The 26,605-nt window shown below is 40.1% G+C and overlaps 1 protein-coding gene across 3 annotated transcripts in view; it reads left to right on the top strand.

Moving 5' to 3' along the window:
• Positions 1–712: 712 nt before the first annotated feature.
• ENPP1 (ectonucleotide pyrophosphatase/phosphodiesterase 1) overlaps positions 713–26,605 on the top strand; it is a 73,784-nt gene continuing 47,891 nt past the window's right edge. For 2 of the 3 annotated variants that reach the window (XM_047860107.1, XM_047860108.1), the window contains exon 1: positions 713–955. In XM_047860107.1, coding sequence (XP_047716063.1) covers positions 716–955 — 240 coding nt within the window. In that variant the 5' untranslated portion in view covers positions 713–715. Of the gene's footprint in view, positions 956–10,978; positions 11,000–26,605 lie in introns of those variants that run through there. The other variant, XM_047860110.1, reaches the window with a different exon arrangement.

Raw genomic sequence — 26,605 nt, forward strand, 5'->3', positions numbered from 1 at the left:
ACAGAAAGTCTAAAGGAACTAGTAAGTAAATATATTAAAGCCGGATCAGCGATAAAAACCCAGAAACAACACAACACCGTGAAAAACTAAGTATCCATTATATATGAGCACTTTTGTCAACTAGACATGTTAAGGTTGGCTATTCCTGTCTCAGAGTAGAGTCGTAGTGGGTAGCGGGGCTTTGAGGGAATCCTCGCTCGCTTCTACGCAGGAGAAAAAGGTGGCCCTGTCCCACCCTCGACCCTCCAGCCGATTTGCACGTCCACGTAGAAACACAGGTCGGCCCGACTCCACTCCCCCGGCGTTAAGAAGCGGCACCAGCCCGGGCTGCATCCTTCTCCTCCTCCCGCTCTATTTTGGGGCCCCATGATCTCATGCCCTCTGCAGACCACATTCGGCAATTCCAGTCCAGGGCGATTGCTGCAAGTGTTCGGAAGGTGCCCGGGGCGCGGCGAGGGGAAAGCTCTGGGGGAAGTTAAAGACGCGCCCACGTAAAGGACCCAAAATAACCGACACGCAGAGTGCCCGAAATCAGACAGGAAGCCAAATAATCCGGGGCGTTGAGTTGCTTTCCCCTCACTTCTAGCGCGGGGCGGCGGGCGCGGCGCCAAGGGTCTGGCGGCGAGGGGCGGGCGCGGCGGCGGGCGGGGCGGGGCCGGCGCGGAGCCTATTAAAGGCGCAGCGAGGCGGCGGGGCCGAAGCGCCGGGGGCCACGATGGAGCGCGGCGGCTGCTCGGGGGGCGGGAGCAGCGGCGGCGAGGGCGGCCGCGGTTCCCGGGAGGGCCCGGCGGGGAACGGCCACGACCCGAGCCACGGCCGCGCGGCCCAGGCACCCGGGGAAGGGCAGGCGGCCGCGTCCTTACTGGCCCCCATGGACCTGGGGGAGGAGCCGCTGGAGAAGGCGGCGCACGCCCGCACGGCCAAGGACCCCAACACCTACAAGGTGCTCTCGCTGGTAGGTCCGCGGCCCGGCGCCGGGGAGGGCGGGGAGGGCGGGGAGGGCGGCGCCCGGCTCCTCCGCTCCGTGCGCGGTCAGCACCCGGGGCCCGGAGAGAGGCAGCGTTTCTGCCGCTCCTCTTCGCCTGCACGCGCCCCGCACTGTTCTTCTCCTTACTCCGGGGGAGTAGGTCACGTTCACGTGTGCCACCGATGCTTCTAAGGGCCTGCTTAGGAAATCACAGTGTTCATAGTGTGATCTTTGGAGATACCACCTCGCCCCCCACCCCTCCCCATGAGAGTACGAAGTTTTTAGAAGGGAAAAATGACCAGCCCGCCAGCCCGAAAGTTGTGGGTCTTAGGAAGGACCAACTTTTTTTTTTTTTTTTTGCGACTGCAGTATTGATGACTTTCTTTGCATTAACTAATTTCACTTGAAAAGATTTAACAGAGCTCTTCAAGTTTTGTCAGGAACTTTAGGAAAAACCTTTTCTTTTGGCTCTGCTCAGGAATTTCCTTGCAGCTGTTCAGAAATTCATCAATATTCATGTTATGCGAACGTGAAGAAACGTTTACCATTCTTTGTCTACTCTTTTAACCGTAGGTTACACGGTTTTTGTTGCTAACAAAAGTAGCCATTATTCCTCTGCTATTTGTTAGGACAGTTGCAAGATCCACAGTCACTTTTATAAAGTGTTGGGGGAGGGGGTGGGAATTCATTCTAGATGGATGGTAGGAAGTGCTGGATGGAGTCAGAGCCTGGGTTCCTGGTTTAGTTAGTAGTTGCTAAGGCCTTGTATAACTCTCCCAAACCTCAGTTTCTTATTTGGTACAATGAGGATATCGTCTTCATTGCCCACTGCATAGAATTATTGTGAGGATCCAATGGGAACAACGTCTGTGGGGAAGTAAATGGAAACTTGCAAGGAGCCATAATTTTTATTGTATCATGTGGAAGTAACATTATCACTTGCTATGATTGAACAATGCTGTGTAGAGAATATCTTTTCTGATATATGAAATCTACTTTCCTTTCATAAGCATTTCCATTTTCGCTATGTTTTAGGTTACATGGAGAGGTTATAATGCTTTGAGGAACCAACATTCCTAAAAAGATGGTGTCATATGCTTAGTACTTAGAAGTTAAGCCTAAGATTGGAAGGGTTGCAAAGCACATAATGTTTGTATCTCAACATATATTTTTGCATCATATATCACTGTTGGAGTCTAGAACACGTGTTATTGATGAGAACCTAGGTTTTATCTATTGAGTCACCTTTTTTCTTTCTGTTAATGTGAGACTTTTGTTTCTAGAACATGATCACTTAAATGATTTAGTGTCACTATTTTCACGTGTTTAACCCACTACAGGTTATCCAATAATTGTACATTGAATCTGTGCATGAGTCTAATGTGAAATCATTTCTAAATGCCTGTAGTCCTGAAAGGTTGCTAAATTGCCAATTGCTATATTCAGTTTTTAAATCTTTCCTACTCATTTACTTATAGATCCATAAAAGGTATAAGCAAAGTCCTATTTTTGAAACCTGCATTTCAGTCTATGACACGTGCAATCAGCTAAACAGCATTCCATTGTGCTCTGATGGTGCACCTCTAGGGATTGGACATGGAAATGTCTTAGGTCTTCCATAAGTAGTACAATCATGAATGTCACTTACCCCATTAGGCGTGGTCTTTTGCTGTAACACATATTGAATTGGCAGAGAATTCTTACCTCATGACTTTCGATGAAATACTGTGGGACATTAAATATACACCTAAACTCATTGCTGTATTTTTGAAATCTTAATTAGTAACTAAAGTGTATGTGAAACCTTTTACCCATTCTTCTTTCTCTTCCCTACTTCAGTACCCTTCTTTCCCCCCACTCCCTCCTCCCTGAGCTTGCCCAAATGATACACTTCCAAAGGGAAAAGTCTCCAAAAGGATTTTGACAGTTGACATCAAAGAGTTCTGGAACATGTCTTCTAGACAGGAGCTGCACTTATGGGTTCCTTTTTTCCAGTTGAACATCAACACACTTTTCATAAACTTGGGGAAATGGACTAGTTGCATCTGGTGTTGGGATTACTAGAGGCCAATCACTGATATGGTCCTCAGCCTCATGGTTTTTATCTAGCAGGATAATCACAAGAGCTGCCTTCCAGAGAATAATCAGTGGCAACTCTTGCATTTTTCTGAACATACTTCGGCTAAGCTTAAATGATGCAGTAAAGAAGGAAAGATCCGGGGCGCCTGGGTGGCGCAGTCGGTTAAGCGTCCGACTTCAGCCAGGTCACGATCTCGCGGTCCGTGAGTTCGAGCCCCGCGTCGGGCTCTGGGCTGATGGCTCAGAGCCTGGAGCCTGTTTCCGATTCTGTGTCTCCCTCTCTCTCTGCCCCTCCCCCGTTCATGCTCTGTCTCTCTCTGTCCCAAAAATAAAATAAACGTTGAAAAAAAAAATTAAAAAAAAAAAAGAAGGAAAGATCCTGCTCTACCCTCCCTTCTCTTTAAGTATGGTGTTTGATCCCAGGGAAAGAATTGCAGTCTCTGGTGGCTTTTGGCCCTGGGCCCTGGAAAGGCACTGAGCCAGACTGCGGAAAACTAAGAGGGCAAATACAAGTATTATTCTCTATATGCTTCAGTAGATATGTTAAATACTGAATGCCTTTCCCTGGTTCCAAATTAAATTTTGAACTGAAATTTTGACTTCAACTGAGGTCGACTTGAAGATTTGAAAAAAAATTCTTCTTGTTCCTGGTATTTTAAAGAGCAGAAAACTTTCTTTAAAAAAAAAAAATTATTTATTGTGAGGGGGGAGGGGCAGGGAGAGATTGGGGAGGAGGGAGAGAGAATCCCAAGCAGGCTCCACACTGTCTGCACAGAGCCTGACACAGGGCTCAATCTCACAAACCATGAGGTCATGACCTGAGCAGAAATCAAGAGCCGATGCTTAACTGACTGAGTCACCGAGGCACCCCAAGGGCAGAAAACTTTCAGCCACAGTGCAGTACATTTTTCCATTCTCCAGTGAGTTCCTCTACAGCATTACTTTGTGTTTGTGACCTTCTGCTGTGCTTATGAATAATACATACACCTGCATATGTGTACAGGGCTATATGTGTGGGTGGTAGTTATGGGGGACTACTTTCACCTTTCAGTGAAAGAGTTCTTTGTAAGTGGCCGTGGTTGCCCTTGTTTATCAGAAGTTTGGGCATGAAAATTATTACTTTGGTTAGCTTTTCTCCCCTTTTTACAACACATTGTCTTGTCTCTAAAGTACAATGTGGAGAACAATCAAGATGGTTCTCTGCTCTTAATCATATTTGGACTTGGCATTATTCTTTGGTTTGTAAAATTTAACATCCAGCCAGCCATGGTTTTGCATATTTCAATGTGACCAGAGCATCTTAGAGGTCAAAGAAGGCTCCTGTTTGCCTCTTATGGTTTTTGTTTCACACGTTGTGATAAAATGCATCACAGATTTCTAGCAGCCAAGTAAGATGGTTGTGTTTACTACTGGACCTAAGAAGGTGCCTTACACTCAATGTTGGCTTTTAGTTGAATGAGTGAATGCGCTTCATTTTTGCTTAGACCAAGTGACACTTTACCTTGGCAAAGGGCAAGATGGGAAGACAGAATATACAACCACAGACCCACATGACCAATTGAAGGTCAGGAGTCTCAGGAATCTAAATATAGATGCACTAGTAGGTAGGGCGCTTGGGTATAAATTCAGGGATAAGATCAAAACTGGAATATCATTCCATTAGGGCGTTGGGAGATGGAAGAGGCAGTGAATGAGCTATGAACAAGTTTCCAGCCAAGGCCAACCTTAGGACAGGCCAGACAAGGCCTCTGTGATCACTTGCACTCAGACTCAGGATCTCACTACTGGGCATTCTCTCAGGTTCAAATGACCCAAGTGTGGCCATCTGACATGCATAAGGTAGGTCATCCTGCAGGTACAAAGGAAAGTCTACTTCACTTGTATCGAGGCCTCTTCTGTTTTGGTGACTTTGCTATCATACCCCAAATTCAGTCTTTGTGGCTTTTGTGGGGTATTGTTTTCTCCAGCATTGCTTTCTATTACTTCCTTTCTTCTGCTTTGAGTCATATTCTGGTCTCTCTCTGTCACCATTGATACGTCACCTATTTTCACTCCATGGATGCACAGCCATCCTTTGAACATTTTCTTTTTTCCCATCTATTCCACTTGTTCAGTTAACTCTGGACACTCAGTGTTGCTGTCCCCCACCCCCATTATTTCCTAATCATGATTCTGAAGACAATCCCTAGTGGCTGTGTTAAGAGACCTTATACATTGTGTATAATACAGAACTGAGGACCATTGGCTCATAATATTTATAGAAATTCTTACCGTCTTCTCATCTTCCTCCAGCTAGCTTTTTTCTCAGATACTAATATTAAAGGTAAATGAAAATGGTTTTATATTCGGTTTGAGTTTGATAAATTCCACTGCAAAGTATCTGTGTGACTTGTAACTCATAGCAAATGTATTTCATCTGTGTTTATGGGCTTTTTGGACAAGCTAGAGAACTTAATTATGATTCATAATTGGGGGGGGTAGGGAGAGAGACATTTCATGTTTCAAACAACTTAGGAACAAATAAGCTTTTGGAATACAACTTGGAATTAGAGAACTACCTTGGTTAAAATAAACATGCCTTTATCTACCATGAAACCTTTTAGCAAACGAGTTCAAGGCAGAGCATAGATTACTCTTTTAAGCCTAACAAGAACTGATATTCAGAAAACTGACTCAAAATAAAAATCCTTTGACATCAAATCAAATCTAAGTGATGTATTTACCACGGAAAGAAAATATAATAATATATTTGAAAGGGCTTTTCTAAAGTGACCAGAATGTCCAGCTAAATATTAACTAGAACACTCTGTTTCCTGAGTATTTTAGTTATCTGAGGTTTAATTATAAGAATTAAGATAACATCTATAATAATCTTTATTTTATCCTCGCTCACTTTTAGATGTTAGAATAAGATTTGATGGAAATGTAGGTGGTAAAAGTTTATCATTCACAAAGCACTTTGCAGTTTTAGAAAACATTTTCCCAGATCCTCAACACGTCAGCAACTCTGAAACAGTAAAGTATGGTGACAATTAATCCTACTTGATAGATTAGGAAACTGAGGCTCACAGGCATGCAGTCAGGTTTCTCAAACAGCAGAGTGCTTAGGAAACAGCCCAAAACTGTTAAGGACAACAGATTGCTGGGCTCCAATCCCAGTGGTTATGGTTCAGAAAGCTTGAAATTGTTATGGACTAAATGTCTGTGTCCTTCCCACATTTATATGGTGAAGTCATAAGCCCCCAATATAATGATATTTGGAAGTGGGGTCTTTGGGAGTTGATTAGACTCAGATGAGGTTGTGAGGGTAGGCTGTCATGATGGGATTAGTATCTGTACAGGAAGGGGAAGAGAGAGGAGAGCTGAGCCGGCTCCCTCCCTTCCTTCCTTCCCCCATGCCCATCTGACACTGAGGAAAGGTCCTGTGAAGACACAGTGAAAAAAAGAAGCCAGAAAGAAGAGAGTCTTCACCAGAAAGCAGTTTGGCTAGCATCCTGATCTTGGACTTGCCAGCCTCTAGAACTGTGAGAAATTTCTGTTAAATTACCCAGTCTATGACATTTTGTTACAGCAGTTTGAGTGGCACTAAGATAGGAATGGACCCAAAGAATCTTGCATAATTATGACATGTACCTTAAGTTATTCAGGTGTAGTTGGTGTATTTACTCTATTTCTAGAAAGAGTAGGTTAAATTTATAGGCGAAAGTCATCTGCCATCTGTAAGTAGAAAACTATGCAAGGACTCTTAACTACAGATTTTTATTCTGTATTAATGGCAAATGGCATCCCATTCATATGCCTTTTTATCAGTGTGATGTCAATAGTCACATGTTATTCTGAACTTCCAATGTATACAAATTTTGAGGAAAACGATTTTCATCTTCTTAATTTGAGTTTCCTTATTTATTTATTTATTTATTTTAGTTTATTTGTTTTGGGAGAGAGAGAGCATGAGAGTGGCAGAGAGAGAGAGGGAGAGAGGGAGAGAGAGAGAGAGAAAGAGAGAGAGAAAATCCCAAGCAGGCTCTACACTGTCAGTGTAGAGGGAGATATGGGGCGGGAACTCAAGCCGTGAGCTGAAATCAAGAATCGGATGCTTAATCTACTGAGCCACCCAGGCACCCTTGAGTTTCCTTTTTAATACATTTTTAAATGTACCAGAATAGGAAAATAGAGTCATGATAGAAGGGAGTAAATTTTCACAAGCATGTCTCATTTGTGGATCGATCGTTTTCTCCCCATATCATAGGATTTTACACAGATTTAAGGTGGCAAACATTCTATCACAGGCATGGTCTGAGATCCTCAAAGAGCATTCTAGCTTGGTTTTCAGGAAGTATTTCAGAGAAAGTAGCTTGTTTCTAAAGCTGATTTCTTTCCCTTGAAACACTTTTTGACATTAGTAAGCGTCTGGGGCCTACGGTCTGTCGTGGAGAGAGAAATGGAAAGCAACTCAAGTAGTTTTTTATGATGCTGTTGTGCAGCAAAAGAAAATGCAGCCGTCGTTATGACATTTTTCCAGATAGAGTCTCTGTTGCTCCAGAGTACCTTTATTTTGAATAGATATGTTTCTAAGCAAAAGACAACACAAGTAGAACAAAGTTTCAAGAGCCCACATCCACATAGTTTAGACCGCAGCCCTCAACCTGCAGTGGGTGGGTCCCTGGGTGGCCAGGGGGCCATGGGTTGCAAACGATTTTAGCAACAGTAGTCAGATGTCACCTGCCCTTTGCACTGTGCTGACCTTGACACTGAGGGCATGAAAGCAGTGGCAGGGACCACTGCTGTCGCCTTAGCAGGGATCAAGGCAATGAGTCGCACCAGCAGCTGCCGGTAGCCCTGCACTTGCGACTAAAGCACAAAGAAGTCAGTTTCACTTAAAAGAATGTACTGGATGAGGCGGTAAAAATGTCCTTGATGAAGCAGATTTTATTAAAGCTCAACCATAAACTACCTACCTTTTTAATAGGTGGGAAATTGGAAGTACGCACTGCCGCGTCTGAAGTGCTTTTGTTTTCTGGAGGGGAAACTCTGTGATTGAGTTGTGAGCTGGACTGGTTGCTTTTTGTTTTTTTTTTTCCTGGAACACCAGTTTTCATTTTTATTTGAAAGAATGGCTGACACGCACTGGTTATTCGGATTTAGTATTTGGCCCACATTGTCTCAAAATGAATAATGTTAGCTTGTCACTTCAAGGAAAACAAATTAAGGTACCTGTTGCCTATAGTAAAAATCCAGTCTTTTCAGTAAAAATCACAATTTTGGGCAACTTGTACCTGTTATTGTATGATTGGTAGCTTCCCAACTTTTAAAGACTTTTCTGAAGAAATTGATGGAGATAGTAAGGAGTTCGACTTTTTTTTCCCATAAGGTATGATGACTTGTGTCAACATTTGAAAGAACTACGTAACTCAGTGAACCAGTATTTTCCAAGGGACCAATGGATGATTTACAAAACTAGGAATGGGTGTAAGTTTCATTCAAAGGGCAAGAGAGATTAATGGATTTTAATGTAACAGTATTGAACGTTCGTTAATATTGTTTCAAGTTTGTGTCCTAAATACGTGGTCATTTTTCTTGTGGTTATTGAGAAGCTTTAGTGTGACTGAATTTTTTATTTTTCCTTACTCAGGAGACATTCACATCCTTGCTACTCAAGGTGTGGTCTGCAGACCTCAGCCTCACCTCCTTGGCACCTGTACAAAATGCAGAATTTTGGGCCCCACCCCCCCAGACCTTCCAAACCAGAATCTCTGTTTTTGCAGATCCCCAGGGATTGGTCTACACGTTCAAGTTTGAGGAGCAGCACTCCTTAAGGATCATGAACTGGTAGAGAAGGCACACCAGCCTGAATTTCTTGAGCTGGGGCTGCTAATTAGCCTTTGTTCTTCCACAGACCTCATACATGATGCTACGATTAAAAAAAACAAATCCTGACTGTTCCTTAAAGACCTCAACTGTGTTGGCTTTGGGTTGAAATGGCGCTGCTGCTGGTTGCATTTGGCCGCTTTCTTTCCTTGGACCTCAGCGGCGCCTTGCTTAAAGGTGCCCATTCATTGCTCTTGTTGCGTGTACAGGACATGACATACACTGTCTCTTCCCTCCCATCACGTGTGCAGTTTCCATGTAGCAGGAGCTGACCTGCGCTCTCATTTGTTTCTTGTACTTTAACTGCCTTTTCCTCACTCTGTCCTGGCTTGTCCTTTAATTGCTCTTTATTGCTCTCAGCTGTGCCAGCTTCTGCCTTTGCTGTGACCTGATAATATTTGGATGTTCCTTCCAATTCAAACATCCATCTGAATACCCAGCGGGTTTCACTTTTACATCACACCATCAACAGAACTCTTCAGTTCAGACTTTCCACTGCCAGTACCTTCTCAACGATCAACAATATACTTGACACAAAACCAAAACAAAGAAATCTTGGACCAGGGCATTTTCAGGTGGCATTGAGTCAGGTGAAGTGTCCTTGGTGCAGAGTTTATTTCATAATATTTCATCATCCAAACACATAGGCTTCCTATAGAGAGCCATCCAGCATCACTTAGATTAGAATCTCCTGGAAACTAGGAAACAGGTGAATGGAGTCTATTCAGGTGGGAAGGGTGTGGGTTAGGAGCATTATGAATAGACCATGTTGTTCTTGTCTCTCTTTGAATTAACCAAAGAAATAAGTACAGAACAACTCTACCTGTACACTAAAATACCTTACCGATCAGCTCAAAAGAAGTAAATGTGAGGAATGTTGCCATATAAAAGTATTTATACATTTGTCATCTCTTGGAAAGTGTTTTTTGGTAAAAAAAAAAAATGTTTACTTATTTTGAGAGAGAGAGAGAGGTTGTGGGGGAGGGGTGGAGAAAGAGGGTGACGGAGAATCCCAAGCAGGCTCCATGCTGTTAGCACAGAGCCAAATGCAGGGCTCAAACTCAAACCGTGAGATCATGACCTGAGCTGCAGTCAAGAGTCAGACACCTAACTGACTGAGCCACTCAGGCACCCCAGGTCTGGAAACTTTTAAAGGAAAAGGGGACATTGATTTTTCTGGGATGACTCAAGCAAGTTTTAAGAGACAGGGGTCATGTAAAGAGCCTGAAACTTGGAGTTATAGGAAGTAGTTGCTGTGTGACCTTTGAACATTTGCTCTGCTTCTCTGACTTTCAGTTTCTTTGACCATGATACAAGGGGTTTGGAGTAGGTGGCTTTCTTCTAGGTCTAAAATCTTTGTATAGAGAGCTTATAATTTTCCCCATGTTATAAAAATACTACATGTTACAGGTAATGTAAAGTTCAGAAAATGTGAAAAAGTGCAAGAAAATAAAGATTGCATTCTTTTTATCTGCTATTAATCTTTTTTTTTTAACCTCAGGATTTTTCCATGTGTGCATTTCACTTCCTTTTCTAACAAAAATGAGATCACCTTACAGATACTGCTCCATTTCTTTTCATTTGTATTCTACCACGAGATTTTGTCAGTGCTAGACAGTTTTTCAGCCTTTCAAGAATAGGATTTCAAGACTTTTATTTTACTAGTTCATGGGGTAAACTTTGGAGGCGTCTCTACTCATACCTTAGTCCCCAGTAATCAAAACAAATTTTTTTAGAACACATTTTTTGTTTTATTCGTTCATTCATTCATCCATTCAGATTTTTTTTAGAGCACAGTTTTTGTTTTTGTTTTATTCATCGCTCAGCTTTACCTCCACTGCTCAGGCTTCTTTCTTATGGTTCAGTTGTTAGTTTTCCTAAACATAATACACGAGGGGAAGTGTGTGCCCCTAAACTCCGCCTTCTTTTTGCCTGTTTCTCGCTGCTTGAGTACCAGTGTTACCACTTGGGGACTGGGCGTGTCAGCTTCATCCAGTCACAGCGGTCCTGGAGGTCTGTGATGTATATGTGTGGCCATGGGTCAGGCAGTATTTGTCAAGCACTTAAAGTGGACCTTTGTGCATGGTAAGAGCTCTGGAGGTATTTGGCGAATCTATGCATGCCTTAATGGAGTTGACTCTTCGTCAAACTCGATGCGAGGCACTTTTTCTCCTTTGATTGGCAAAGTTGTACGATGTAAGAGGCAGCACACGTGATGGCTGGTAAGTCCGGTCTGGGACCCACCTGTTAGGGGGACTCTGTGTCTCTTCTGTAAGATGGGACATGTGTATGTTATATGCCTAATTTGGATTCAGATGTTTGAAGACTCAGCTTGTTTTCAACTTCTGTTTTTATGCTACTGGGCCAGTTGAGAGAGTCAGACAGGGTCTCAAGATGCCTGCCCCCCGGTGTCCCAGCTCTGCTGAAACATACCTTCTATTATCGTCGGCTCAGATTTGTACTGTTTTCCAAGTACACTTTGTGTTAATGATTTCTGTTTTCTACCCCAGGAATGATTTTTTTTTTCTTTTACGGGAAACATTTTTTGTTTTACGGGAAACATTCCTTAGCTGCTCTTTGTCTCAATATCCCCTGTCCCTGAAGGTCTCAGTTGCTACTTCATCATAGAGAGGTCATGGAGCTTAGTGGTTACGGGCCAGACTGCTGGGATTGAAACCTGTCTTTCCAGTAAGTACTGTGTGCCCTTGGGCAAGTCCTTTAACTTCTCTGTGCCCCAGTTTCCTCATCTGTAAAATGGGGATAATAACAGTAGCTAGCTACCCCAGAGGTTTGTTTTAAGGGTTAAATGAATTAACATATGTACACTAATGAGTAAAGTACCTGAGACAGTATAGATGCTAGATTAGGGTTTATTGTTATTGCTGAGGTTGATAACTTACTAAACAAATATTTAGAGTTCCTACTGTGTGAGCAATCTTGTGTAAGAAGCTGGGGGCTAAATGGAGGCTAGGGGAAGGGAAAGACTTCCTCCCTGTTCTCATGGTCCACCCCCACAGGACCAGAGAGAGTATCAAAGAATCCCACAAGACTGTCTCATGTTGACGCAGTGATACGTGCTGTCTAGAAGCTAGGGGGTGCCCTGAGGGAGAGTCCTGAGGGGGAGGGGACCTAGTCACAGAGGTCGAAGGTGTCCTGGGGGAAGTGACCGGTGAGCCAAGAGGATTCTGCTGTACACAGGCCCTGGGATAGCCAGGAGTAGTGTCCATTCCCGAATTGGAAGGAGACCAGGGTAGGTGGTGTGCACCGGTGTGTGATGGGTGATGAGGCTGGAAAGGGGGTCTGGGGTCAGGTCCAGGCTGGGCCTTGCAGACAGACTATTGGACAGATTTTGCTTTTTAAGAGCAATTGGAAATCACTGAAGTGTTTTCCTGTCTGTTTTTGTTTCTATTTTCATTCTTAATGACAAAATCTGATTTACGTTTTGGAAAGACCATTTTAGTTTCAATGGGAGGAACAAATTAAAAAGGATGGCAGCTGAGTAAAGTTTGCTTTTACTCTCTTTTTACTTGGCTGTTTCATAACTGCTTTCTCTTTTCCTGCTAGATGTAAGTTCCGCATGTAGCTATTTAAGTTAAAATTTATATCAACTAAAGTCCTATGAAATAAAAAGGAACTCAGGTTTTCAGTCACATCAGCCACTTTTCAAGTGCCCAGCGGTGAAGCTATCAAAGGGGGCAATTCAGGCAAATGCCACAGTAGCGTCTTAAAAACTTCTGTGCTAGGACTTGAGGGTTGTAATATTACAGGTTTTGTTGTTGGGTTTTTGTTTGTTTGTTTGTTTGTTTTGTTTTTACTTTTATAGTTCTTCCAGCAAGTAATAATGAAAATGTATATGGAACAGATGTTCTTTGTTCAAGAAACATTTGTTAGAACAAAATAAATTGCTCAAAAGGCTTAATTTTGTGATTGTTCATACAAATGTAATTTTAAGATTTTTTTTTCCCAAATGAATGAGTGTAATGAAGTTGACTTAAGCCTAAATATACACATTAAAAGGTGACACATTTCTAAAATTATGTTCCCTCCTAAATTATAAGCCCTTGTATTCCCTTATAATTTTTAAGTTCTGTCTTTAAGTCTCCACTGTAATTGTGACCGAGTAACTACTGTGTCTCTACTGAAAATAAGTGGTCGTTTGTTATCTCCCTGTTATCCCGTTTTCTGTCCTTGGGGAGAATTACCAGGAATCCTCTGGATAGTTTTTTTTTTTTTTTTTTTTTTTTTGCTGTTTATTTCCCTCCGGGCCCATCTTTCAAGAATAAATGATCTTCTGACCATTATGTTCCAAAATTTATTTTGGAAAAAACACAGGAACAAATCACACAAACCTAACTGAGCACAATGTCCTGTCTCCACCTTTTGTGTTTTATCTCTGATCTACCATCTGTGAAGGCAAGATACCTGCCTAGGCAAGAAAAACAGTGTACGTTGGATAAAATCCATAGTTCCTTACCTTTTAGTCCATCTGTTTTGTCCGCAGCCTGAGGGTATGTCTTATACCATAAAGGAGCTGCTTTTCCCTCTTTTTTCTGTCTCATGAGCTTAACAGACTTAAATTTTTTTTGTCCTAAAATCATTTACGAGTACTTTTATTTAATGACTCCTATCTGTCTTGATCGTAGCTTCAAAAGAAACACCATTTTCAGGATTCTTTTGGCAGACATTTTTTTTTCTTGAAATCCAACTGAAGCAAGATCTAATTAAAAATATATATTTTTGTATCTAGGAGATTGAGAATGAAAAACAAATGAATCTTCAAAATGGAAAGTTCTTTGCCCATATTCATTTTAGTTTAGATTATGCCTTTAGATTATGCCTTGGTGTGTGTGTGTGTGTGTGTGTGTGTGTGTGTGTGTGTGTGTGTGACAGAGAGAGAGAGGGAGAGAGAGAGAGATCACTTGCTCTATTCACCAGGGTCCAATCACAAAAAGGCCATACTTGGTAATTTAATTAAGAGAATTTAGTATAAGAAACAAGTCGGAAAGGTGTTGGGAGGACTGGACTGAAAGCCAGACTGGATAGTGTGGCAATGAGGCGGCCACATGAAGGGGAGCTGGAAGGAACTGCCACCCCCTGGAGGGCAGGAGGGGCAAAGGGAGAAGGTGGTGCAGCCAGAGCCCGGATGATTAACCGCTTGCATTAGTCTGGTGCATTTGTCACAGCTAAAGAACCAATATGGGTATAGCCTTTTGGACTAGAGTCCTTGCTCTATTTGCATCTCCTTAGTTTTTCCCTGATGTCCTTTTCTGTTTGCTGTTCCCGTATCCCATCCAGGAGCACCACGTTACGTTTCGTTGTCTCATCTCTGTAGCTTCCTCGTGGCTGTGTTTCTCAGACTTCCTTGTTTTTGATGCCTCTGACAGTTTTGAGGAGTGCTAGTCATGTATTTTGTGGAATGTCCTGCAATTGCGGTTTGTCCGACGGTTTTCTCATGAGTAGAGTGGGAACGTTCACTTTGGGGAGGCAGACCACTGAGCTAGTGTTTTTCAGCGTTCTTCGCTGTAGAGATAGTCTTTTTTTGTACTTGTCCATCCTGTACTCTTTGAAAGCCCAGCCCACACTTACAGAGTAGAGTATGTTCTACTTCGAAGGTGGTTCATCTACATAAATTATTCAGAATTCTATACTGGAGATTGGTCTGTTCTTATTTATACAGTCATTTATATCAATTTGAACTCATTGATATTTATTTTATGCTTTATATCCAAAAATATGTTATTTGTACTTTTGCTCAAATTGTTCCAGCTTTGACCATTGGGAGTTGGGGCCTGTGTCCCTTTGACACACCCCCATCACTCTGTGTGTGTGTGTGTGTGTGTGTGTGTGTGTGTGTGTGTGTAACACTTCCTTTACTTTCTGTACTACAAGAGGATTCAGACTTTCAGGCTCATCTTGTCCTATTTTTTCCCCCTAAACATTTACTAATATTCTTAATACTATAAACTAGTGAGTATAACCCAGTCTACTTTTCCACTTGAAAGTTAGAAGTGGACTTGCGTAAATGTTTGCGCCTAAATTCTCTGTGCATCTAGCAAAGGGAGTAAAGTACTCATCACATCGCTCACATCCCCGTATCACTGTGTGGAGTATTTTTCAGGCATTTCCCTTCGTCCAGTGAAGTGCTGAGGAACCAGGTCATTACCCTGAATGAAGCTGGCCATTTGTGTATTTAAGCAGAGTCAACTCTTCCATTGCTTCATTGATCATTTTACCTTGGGAATGATTTAGGCACAAAATCTGGGAGACGTGTGTCCTCTCCTATGGTCAGAGAGGCATACTGGTTGGTACTACCAACTTGATTGATAAATTCATCCCTGTCCAGCATCTGGTCATCAGTTGTGCAGATTCAAAACCCTCTTATGGTATTTGATGAATCAGGAATTTGGAAAAAGCTTGGCCGGGCAGGTGCGGCTCAGGGTCTGTCATGTGGTTGCAGTCAGATGGTGGCTGGAGTTGCAGCAGCATGGAGTGGGGCATCTGCTCCACTGGCCAGGCATCCTGCTGGCCAGGCACCCTGCTCCCATGGAGGGACCTCTGCCTGTGGTCTGTATGTATGCATGGGATAGTTTGCACATATGACATGATAGCCTCAGAGTAGACTGCGTACATGGGGGCTGAAGGCTTTAACAGGAAACACACTGGTGATGGATTTACCTAATTTCAAAATAATTGATCAGTGTTTTCTATTGTTTGGGTCTACCATGATGTATTGTATTTATTCAGTTGTTTATTAACAGAAATTTTAGGTTCTTTGCATATTTTTTTGCTGTTATAAATAATGCTGCAATAAAGAAATACCTCTGTATGCATATCCTTATACGCTTATGTGAAAACTTCTAGCAGATGAATTATTAAATTCGGAATGGCAGGAGTGGCGATTCTGTACATTTTGAATTTAGGTAGATTAATCTAAGTGACCTTTTGGAAAGGAACATATGTTTTTATGAAGATAGTGGGAAAGTGCCTGTCTCTTTTTACATACTTGCCAACACTTGTAGTTACTAATCTGTTTAATGATTCTCAATTTCATTGGCTAAGAAAGGGACTCTGATTTATAGTTCTTTGATTTTTAATGAAGGTGAATGTCGTATTTTTATTAGCTGTTTCTCTTTTTTGCCTAGACTAGTTTATTACTTTTGGTATTTTAAAACCGTGGGTTGTCTTTTCCTACTTGGTTTTTATGCACTCATTATCTATCATCGACATTAACCTTCTGTTGTGTGTTGAAAATGTTTTATCCTAGTTCCCCCACTCCAGTTTTTCTTGTGGTTGATGTTCTTTTTCTTTGGCATTACAGACATTTCTTATTTTTATGGATCAAGTACGTTAACTTCTCCATTCTAATTTTTGGAGTTTGTGCCATCCTTGTGATGGTGTTCACCACCCTAAAATTATAAACATTTTGCCCATGGTTTTCTTCTAGTGATTTCACATTAAACCTTTAAATATTTACTCCATCAGTCATTTTATTTTGTTAGAAGGCAAGAGATAGAAATCCAGTTTACTAAACATGCTCCTGAAGATCTTTTCTCAATTGCTTTTCTTAAGAAACCAAAGTAAGTCAGATTACATAAAGAAAAGCCACAAAAATGTAGTTTGCTAAGTGAAGGTAAACAACAGTTAAATAAGCCATCAGACCAAGAAGAGAGTGTTGATATTTAATAATTCTGTCATCACTGGTGGGCATGATCCTTGTGTGGGTGTAAACAGAAGCCCTCATGGCAGGAAGCTGCATCTGAGGAGTTGCCCTCCAGCCTTTTGAAGAGCAACCCCTGCTTTGTTTTGAGGTGTTTTCTGTTCCTGAAAACCTTGTTCATTAGGTGCTTACCTCTCAAGATTCCGTGAGGGCGTACAGGTCATGGAGTGAAGGTTGCCATCCGAGCTAAATCTCTATTGAAACCATCACTTTTTACTACTGAAACAGCCACCAAATGCACCAAATGACTGTTTTACCCTTGACCTTTAACTTCAGAGAGAAATGGTCTGTGAGAGCAATTGGTGAGATCTTAGAGAAGTGATTTGCTGGATATTCTTTCCTTTGAAGTGCTTGGTACTTTTTGAAACAAAAATAAACGGACAAGTTTTTCTTTTTATTGTATCTCTGTGAGATGATGGCTTTTAGCCAAACCGTGGTGATCATTTCACAATATATGTCAATCAAACCATCGTCCTGTGTGTCTTAAACGTATACCGTGATGTATGTCAGTTATTTCTCAAACTGAAAAAAAAATTAAATGAACATAGTAGGAAGGGACACTTGAGAATTCAGCTCTCTGGAGGCCTTGCAGCATCCCAGGAAAAATTGTAACTATGGAGGATATGCTCAGGTGAGTTTCTGATCCCCTTTCTGCTTTGCCTGCAGAAGTAAGGCTCCAGGGGTGGTGTTTCCAGTTCTTTTTATGATAACAGGCCTAATAGTTATTCCACTGGCCTGTGTTCAGCCAAGAATTTTTTTTTTCTTTTTCAAATTTTTATTTAAATTCCACTTAGTTAACATACAGTTTAATATTAGTTTCAGGTGTAGAATTTAGTGATTCATCACTTACATATAATACCCAGTGCTCATCACAGGTGCCCTCCTTAATCCCCATCACCCATTTAACCCATCCCCCCCCACCTCGCTTCCGACAACCCATAGTTTGTTCTTTATAGTTAAGAGCCTGTTTTGTGGATTGCCTTTCTTTTTCTTCTATGTTCATCTGTTGGGTTTCTTAAATTCCGTATATGAGTAAAATCATTATGGTATATGTCTTTCTCTGACTTATTTTGCTTAGCATAATACTCTCTAGCTCCATCCAAGTTGTTGCAAACCTTTTTATGGTCGAGTAATATTCTACTGTGTGTGTGTGTATATGTGTGTATGTATATGCTGCTGTAAACATTGGGACCATGTGTCCTTTCAAATCAGTGTTTTTGTATCCTTTTGGTAAATGCCTCGTAGAGCAATTGCTGGATCATAGGGTAGTTCTATTTTTAACTTTTTGAGGAACCTCCATACTATGTTCCAGAGTCAGCCAAGAATCTCTTTTTTTGTTGATGTTTTTTGTTTTAATGTTTGTTCATTCTTTGAGAGAGAGACAGCGTGGATGGTGGAGGGGCAGAGAAAGAGGGAGACACAAAATCTAAAACAGGCTCCAGGCTCCAAGCTGTCAGCACAGAGCCCAATGCGGAGCTTGAACCCATGAACCATGAGATCATGATGTGAGCCGAAGTCGGTTGCTCAACTGACTGAGCCACCTAGGTGGCCCAAGAATTTTAATACATTTACATATACGGAGTAATATTCCTTAAGAGGGGAGGGTATAGGAGATGGGGTCAGGAGTGATCCAAATAAAGGTAGGATCAATTGTCAGAGAGAAGTAGATTCTTAGGTATTTTAGGTTTATCAGGCACCATAGAAAATATTCCATCCCAATGTGGGGACTATAGATGATGTGGCTTCCTTGGTATCACAAAACTCCAAATGTAATGCACATCCTTATTTGAAAATAAAGGCGTGAGAGTTATTGCTCTTTTTGTGATTAGGGCCACAATTTTGCCATACTTATATCTTTAATTGAAAACAGTTATGATTTTAATGATTTCCTCATGGTTTATGGCAAAGTACTAACATTGTTTCTGTTTTCTTAAGCAAGCCTTTTAATTTTATATTTTATTTTAATCTGCCCTAAAAAGATTATTTTTCAATGATCATCACCAGCCCTATTGGCTATTAATATGAGCTTTCTTTGAGACTTTTCTAAAAATGCTTGCTTAATGAGGATAGGTATGTCATGGAAAATCAGGGAATTGTTGAAATGACTATTTGCTTAAGTATTAAAGATGCCAAAAGCTCTTTTCTGGACTACTAATTCTAGTTAAGGGAAGAATCTCATTGTTTTATCAGCCCAAGAGACTAGTTCAACCAAATGTGAAATTTGTTTATTCAACATAATTGTTTTGAACTGCACATTCTTTTATCAGCAGTGCCCAACATATTTATGTTAGACTGGGGGCATTGTCTTCTCCATCTTTCATATACATACTATGAGACCTGAATGTTATAAAATATCTATTTGCTATTTTCTTTCTTTCTCACCTAGGAAAATGTTAAATACCCAGAGCCCTGGAGTGACAAATGGTAGCATTTAAGAGAGCCAGTATTTAAAATAGTAATAATTTAAGGATTTCTATTTTGTGTCCTACTACACTGCTCTACCTCCTTCTGACTTTATTTCTCTCTCTCTCTCTTTTTTTTTTTTTTTTAATTTTTTTTTTCAACGTTTATTTATTTTTGGGACAGAGAGAGACAGAGCATGAACGGGGGAGGGGCAGAGAGAGAGGGAGACACAGAATCGGAAACAGGCTCCAGGCTCTGAGCCATCAGCCCAGAGCCCGACGCGGGGCTCGAACTCACGGACAGCGAGATCCTGACCTGGCTGAAGTCGGACGCTTAACCGACTGCGCCACCCAGGCGCCCCTCTCTCTCTCTCTTTTAAAGATACTAGAAAAAGAACCTAAATCTTCCAAAGAAGAGTGTGTGGTTTTTCATTGTGAATATACTTCCCCTTACTCACAACAAGAATCTACTTTGATAAAGTCTGTTAAACTAAGCCTGCTCTTGATTTCCCCTACTTACTAAATATGAGAAGTGTTTGCCATTTAAAAAAATGTAACAGATTCATAGCACGATTTCTGACAAATTAGAAGCAAGTACTGTTTGAAATGGTGGCATACATTCAGCAATTCTGTTAATCAGTTTTGTAAAAAAATGTGTTGATGATGGAGTTTTAGAAGGTCAAGCAAAATTTCTGTGATATGTCTTCAAAGATTGTTTTTGTGGACTCCTGTCTTAATACCTCTCACTTTATTTATTTTTTTTTTAAACTTTTTTTTTTTAACGTTTATTTATTTTTGGGACAGAGAGAGACAGAGCATGAACGGGGGAGGGGCAGAGAGAGAGGGAGACACAGAATCGGAAACAGGCTCCAGGCTCTGAGCCATCAGCCCAGAGCCTGACGGGGGCTCGAACTCACGGACCGCGAGATCGTGACCTGGCTGAAGTCAGACGCTTAACCGACTGCGCCACCCAGGCGCCCCTATACCTCTCACTTTAAAATTGATATTTCCCCCTTTATGTTTGTGGAAAGTGCTGTACTGGTATCCATGGAGCAGATTTATTTATTGATTTATTTATATTTATATTTGTTTATATTTATATTTATATTATTTATATTTATATTTATATTTATTTATTTAAATCCACAGTACTAGGAATGTCTCTGAGGGACAGTGCTGTGGCTTATGATCTTAGCTTGCTTGTAATAGAGTGTTCCTAGAAGTGCTTTAGCAGCTGGGTTTGAGCAGGGAGTAGTAACAAGTTGTGCCTCATATGCGGGGATCTTTGTAGATGCAAAGGAACCACAATAGTGTCCCCTCTGTTGGGTTGTCATTAGTCTTCCGATTGGTCCTTCTAGTTACTCTTCGAAGCAGTGGTTTGATAACAATTGGTTTTGTCCACCAAGACCCTAGGGATTTTTTGGGTTTTGTTGTGTGTGTGTGTGTGTGTGTGTGTGTGTGTGTGTGGTTCAATAAATTGCTAGTTATTCCTGAAAGCTTCATAAAATGACTGTTCTATTTCTCTTTTGTTCTAGCACCTGCTCCTCATTCTGTCCTTGTAGTCGTGCACCTATACTAGCTATAAGATGATAAATATTACTATAATGATTTCTGCGACTGTTAATTGAGACCTATTAATGAGATAATAAAAATATCACTATTTCCATAAGTGCCAAAATTGACCTAATTGTGAGGATAAAGGACATTCTACTTAAGACAGTTATCATATTAGATGTCCCCTGATACAGTAAAGGCAAGCATTAATATTTCTTAAACTAATTTGATGAGCTTGACCATTGGTAAGAGAGACAGAAATATAAAAGGTGTATTTCTGGAACATATCATAAATCAGAAATAAAGTTTGGAAGTCATTCTTTAAAGGAGCTGTGCATGCTTATATATCTTATATGCTATGAATTATGTTCTAAATATATTACATTTGTATTATGTTATATGTAGTTAGAACAATCTGTGAAGGACCTAGCTACTGTGTAATTTATGGTATATTTCCCATAAATAAAGATATATGCAAGTTGATCTCACTTTATCTACCTCAAGTTGTGAAGGTGGTCTCAAACTTGAAGTTTCTCTAATGTTTTTTGGCAGGAGCAAATATAAATTCTATCTGGAGGAAAACACTTTTATCCTAGGCTTTAAAAACTCCTGAAAATCTTTAACGTCAATAAACAGAACACAGTTAAAAACAACCAGGCACATGGAGGAAAATGGCACCGTGAGCAAAAGCCAGCAGGAATACCACACAGCAGAAGCAGACAAGCAGTGACTTCAGATGGTAGTGTTATCAGACACAGGTTATAAAAGCCTTGACTATTTTTGAAGAAAATATGGAAGAAATAATATTGAATTGGAAGAAGGGTAATTTCTTGTCATCTTTCTTTTTGTGATATATATCAGATAATGTCTTCTGGACTGTCTTCCAGCTTACAATTCTGTTTTTCACTGTGTCCCTTTTGATGTGAAGCCTCATCACTGAATTAATTTATTTTTTTATTTCTAGACATTTTATAAACATTTTATTTTTTAATGTTTATTCATTTTGAGAGACAGAGAATGAGTGAAAGAAAGAGTGTGAGTGGGGCTGGGGCAGAGAGAGAGAGAGAGACACAGAATCCAAAGCAGACTCTAAGCTCTGACCTGTCAGCACAGAGCCTGATGCAGGGCTTAAACCCATGAACCATGAGATCATGACCTGAGCTAATGTCAGATGCTCAGCCGATGAGCCACCCAGGCGCCCCTATTTCTAGAAATTTTATTTGGTTTTTTAAAGACTTTCTAGGTCACTTTTTGTAGTTTAATATTTTCCTGTTAATATTATCCATTTTTTCCTTTTATTTTGAATACTATCTGAAGAGATGGCAATTTTCTAGAACGGATGAAAGACACCAATCCTCAGATTTAAGTAGCACATTGAATCTTAAGCAGAATAAATTATATATATATATATATATACATACATACATATATACATAAACAAATGACAGAATAACATTGCAGAATGCAAAAGTAAAAGTAAGCATTTTTAAAGGTATTAAAAAAAGACATATTTCCTTCAAAAGTACAATAGACTGACAGCTGAATTCTCAATAGCAATGATTAAAAGCATAAGATAGTGTAATGATATCTTCCCTGTGCTGAAAGAAAATAATTGCCAAATTGCAATTATATATCCAGAAAAGAAATGCCTTTCAAGAATGAGAACAAAATAAAGACACGTATAAACTAACAAATACTGAGAGAATCTGCCATCAGGAAAATTCCAAAAGATATATTTTAGGTAGAAGAAAATGGGTTCTAGACGACTCCAGATGAAAGGTGCAAAGGAAAACGCATTAAAATGCATAAGGTCATAAATATTTGGATAAATCTAAATGAACTTATAAAACAACAATGACTTAAGGGGTTTAAAAATTAGAATAAAAGTAATATTAAAAAAGAAAAAAGTCTATAAAGCTATAACCTAAGTGTCTATATCTATAACTTATTAAAAGAAAAACAGAGTAAAATTAAACCTAGGCTACAAAAGGAAAGAAAAAAATAAAGACAAGACCAAAAATCAGTAAAACAAAAAATAAACATATCAAAGAGAAGATTGACAAAGCAAAGAGTAGATTCTTTAAAATAGAGTATTATTTCTGGTGAGCCTAATTAAGCCAAGAAAGAAAGAAGGCACATTATATCAGGGAGGAACGAAGGATCACAAATACAAAATGTACAAACACTGAAAAAATAACAAAGGGCTACTATAAATCACTTTATACTAATGTATTTGAAAATGTAGGTGAAGTGAAAAATTCCAAGAAGAAATACAACTTACCAAAACCGACTCAAGAAAAAATTAGAGCATCTAGATAATTCTATAAACCCATGAAGGGATTGAACCAGAAATTAATAAGCTTACTACACAGATCTTTCTAGGCCCACAGAGCTTTACCGGTGAGTTCTACTAAACCTCTAAAGAAAAACTAACTCCAATCTTATACATCTTTATTGTTTTGTTTTATTTTGTTTTGTTTTGTTTTTTAAATGAAGTTGGCGTAGCTTTTCCTTTAAGGTCTTTTTGTCATTGGTGTTCTGGAATTTGAAAATCATGTAAGTATGAGCCTTCTTTGATATATCATCTTGGATATTTGACATTAGGACTTTTGGATTTGAGGATTTGCACAAATCTTGAATCCCACTGAGAATACTAATTATATGTTTGTTTTTAATATTTTTCTCTCTTCCTCTCCCTTTTTTTTCCTTTGTGTTGATATTACACTTTTTGTTTATCTTATATTGTAGGCTTACCTCAGATGAGTGGTGAATCATGGCTGTTGACTGATATTTAAGAATGAGGGAGGGGTGCCTGGGTGGCTCAGTTGGTTAAGCATGAGACTTCGGCTCAGGTCATGATTTCACAGTCTGTGAGTTCAAGCCCGGTGTCGGGCTCTGTGCTGTCAGTTCAGAGCCTGGAGCCTGCTTCGGATTCTGTGTCTCCCTGTCTCTCTGCCCCTACCCCACTCACTCTCTGTCTCTCAAAATATAAATAAACATTAAAAAAATTAAAAAAGAAAGAATGAGGGATATTTAAGAATGAGGTTGAATGCAACGCCTGGTGATTCAGTCGGTTAAGCATCTGACTCTTGATTTTAGCTCACGTCATGATCTCCCGGTTCATGGGTTCAAGCCCCACATCAGGCCCTGCGCTGGTGGTGCTGAGCCTGCTTGGGATCTTGGGATTCCTTCCCTTTCTCTCTCTGCCCCTCCTCTGCTAGCTCTCACTGTCTCTTAAAAAAAAAAAAAAAAAAAAAAAAAAAAAAAAGGTTGAATGGAATCAGAATTTGTTGATTGGAGTTTGCTTAGAGTATGTAGGCAGGGAGGAGTTGCCTTTTATGCTGAAAGATCCCTAAAATGACAAAATGGGAAATCTTTACTCTGGGTCACTAATACCCATCTACTAGCCCCCTTAGTTCTCCTGCATATGGGTTCACTGTGGAAACTTTGGAAAATAAAGGTAAGTACCAAGAAGGAAAAAAAAAAATCACATGAGCCCATCAGGCAGATATAAGACTATTTATAAAAAATATACATGTATAGCAGAAAATTAGGACTAGACTGCCATTTTATTTTATAATTTATAGTTTATAGTCAATAATGTGTCTTTCCCCATGCTATTAAATTTCTTCTATGTCATCATTATTGGCTGTATAGTATTCAATTACATAAGTATTTCATATTTAGCCATTTTCAATTGCTGGAGATTGCGTATGTGTCTATTTTTTTTCTTGTAAGTAATGCTACATGTAAATATTTGTAATACATATTTATAGATAATTTTTTATCTTAAACTGCAAGAAGTGTAATTTTTGAGTCAAACAATATGAATATTTTAAGGTGTTTCAGAATTTTTCTATAGCTTCTTATTCCCACAGCGTTTGAATCAGTCTAAGCATACTTTGTTACATGTGCAAACGTGGATCTGAAGTATTCTTTAATATGCAGATTGGTGTTTATATGGGTCCCTTTTTCTTTTTTATAAAATTTTTTTTTTCAACGTTTATTTATTTTTGGGACAGAGAGAGACAGAGCATGAACGGGCAAGGGGCAGAGAGAGAGGGAGACACAGAATCGGAAACAGGCTCCAGGCTCTGAGCCATCAGCCCAGAGCCTGACGCGGGGCTCGAACTCACGGACCTGTGAGATCGTGACCTGGCTGAAGTCGGACGCTTAACCGACTGCGCCATATATGGGTCCCTTTTTCATTAGCATGGTTTGGAGAGCTGTTGTATAGATATAACTCAAATTACTGCTACCACCATCCCCTACAAAATACTACTTTGCCTTTTTTCTGTTTCGGTTGCATCCTTTGGATAGGGTTCTTTTTAACCACTGCATGGTCTTCAACAACTGTTGAAAACAGATTAGTGCAGAATTAGAAACAACAACAAAAAAGAAAGAAGAAGGAGAAGGAGAAGGAGAAGGAGAAGAAGAAGAAGAAGAAGAAGAAGAAGAAGAAGAAAGCGTTAATATAGTAATTTATGGCATTTCTTTTAACAGCATATAAAAAAGAATACCCTGTAGTTTACTTAACCATTGGTTATATTGTGGCTGTGTTAGAATCTATAGGGTGCTCTTAGTGAGTTGTTCCTAGTAGGAACGGTCATTTATTGAGCACCTCTGTGCCCCCGTCACCAATCCGGACACTTTCTGTACATTATGCTCAAAGCTTGTGCCTACTTTGTAAGGTAGGTATTGTCACCATTAGAAATGTTTCTAATGTTTAAAACATTAGAAATGTTTTAAAAATGAGGTTTAGTTCGGATATGAAGCATTCCCTTATCACACGTTTCGTGGTTGTCTAGAAGTCACTGGAATGTAAGCTCTATGTAAGCGCTGAAATCATTTTGTTCACTGGTGTATTCCCAGCATTAGTTCAGTCTTGACATGTAGGCTCTCAAGAAATGTTTGTTGAATGCTGACAAAAATGAATTGAGAGAGGTAGGATTTGAACCCTAGCCATTCTGAACCTGAAACTCTACCAGGAAGAAGCCAGCTTCTTCAGAGGTTTAATATTTTACTCAGAGATTGAGTTTGGTTTGCCCCAAAGTGATAGACTTGTTCAGTGCTTGGTGTCTTTTTTCCTCATTTTCATTTGATCATTTATATAAATTACATAAAATATCACTGCCATTTGGGAAAACCTTCAATTAAGTCAAACATAACTAAAATGATAGAGAGGGTATAAGGGCCAAGCAAAAGTGAGAACTCTTTCCTTAAAAAGTTATTTAATCCACTCAAGCAGTTGTTCTAACGTGTACTTTAAACTTTGTAATACTTAAAAGCTCTTCAAGAGTACGGCATTTCCTTTGAACCTCCCTTTGAATCTCCTGTGGAAGTTTCTGAGTATCTAATCCTCATCTTCTGGGGGAAAAAAAAGAAATCCCTGCAGACTCAGCACTGTGTCGATCTGAGTTTTTACAGAGTTGTTTTCAGAAGGCATGCAGCTTTGGCCAGAGGCCAGAGGAGTGATAGGCAGTGTGGTCAGCTAATTCATCTTCATCGGATAGGCGTTTATATGACACCTGTCACATTTGAATACCAAATCCAGCAATATACCGTTTCCTAAAAAAAGGTTTTCATGGCTACGTATTGTAGGCATCCTTTATATAAAGCAGATATGAAGGTACTTAAACTGGCTGACTTTGTGAAGTCATATGAAGAAAAGGGGGAGGATTATGGTTTCCCCCAAATTATGTTTAATGAAGTCACAGTTTGCTGATTTTCAGCTCAACAGTTATTTGTCGAATGTCTGCAATGTGCTAGGCACCATGCTAGACATGGAAAATAGAGAAATAAGTAAATCACCTCCCCTGGAACTCACAGTCTGGTCAGCGACATAGATCTCCTAGAACATGGTGAGGGCCGTAGTGGTTGGGATGAGGAAAGACGGAGGAGGACAGAGCGTCTCCTGAGAAAGGAGAGGCAGGTAAGACCAAGCGCTCATTTCACTCTTGGACTCATACCAGAGCTTTCCATAATGTTGCCAAAGACTCTTTTTAGAATTTGTAAATC

Source organism: Prionailurus viverrinus, chromosome B2 (genome assembly GCF_022837055.1).
Source record: "Prionailurus viverrinus isolate Anna chromosome B2, UM_Priviv_1.0, whole genome shotgun sequence".
Classification (NCBI taxonomy): Eukaryota; Metazoa; Chordata; class Mammalia; order Carnivora; family Felidae; genus Prionailurus; species Prionailurus viverrinus.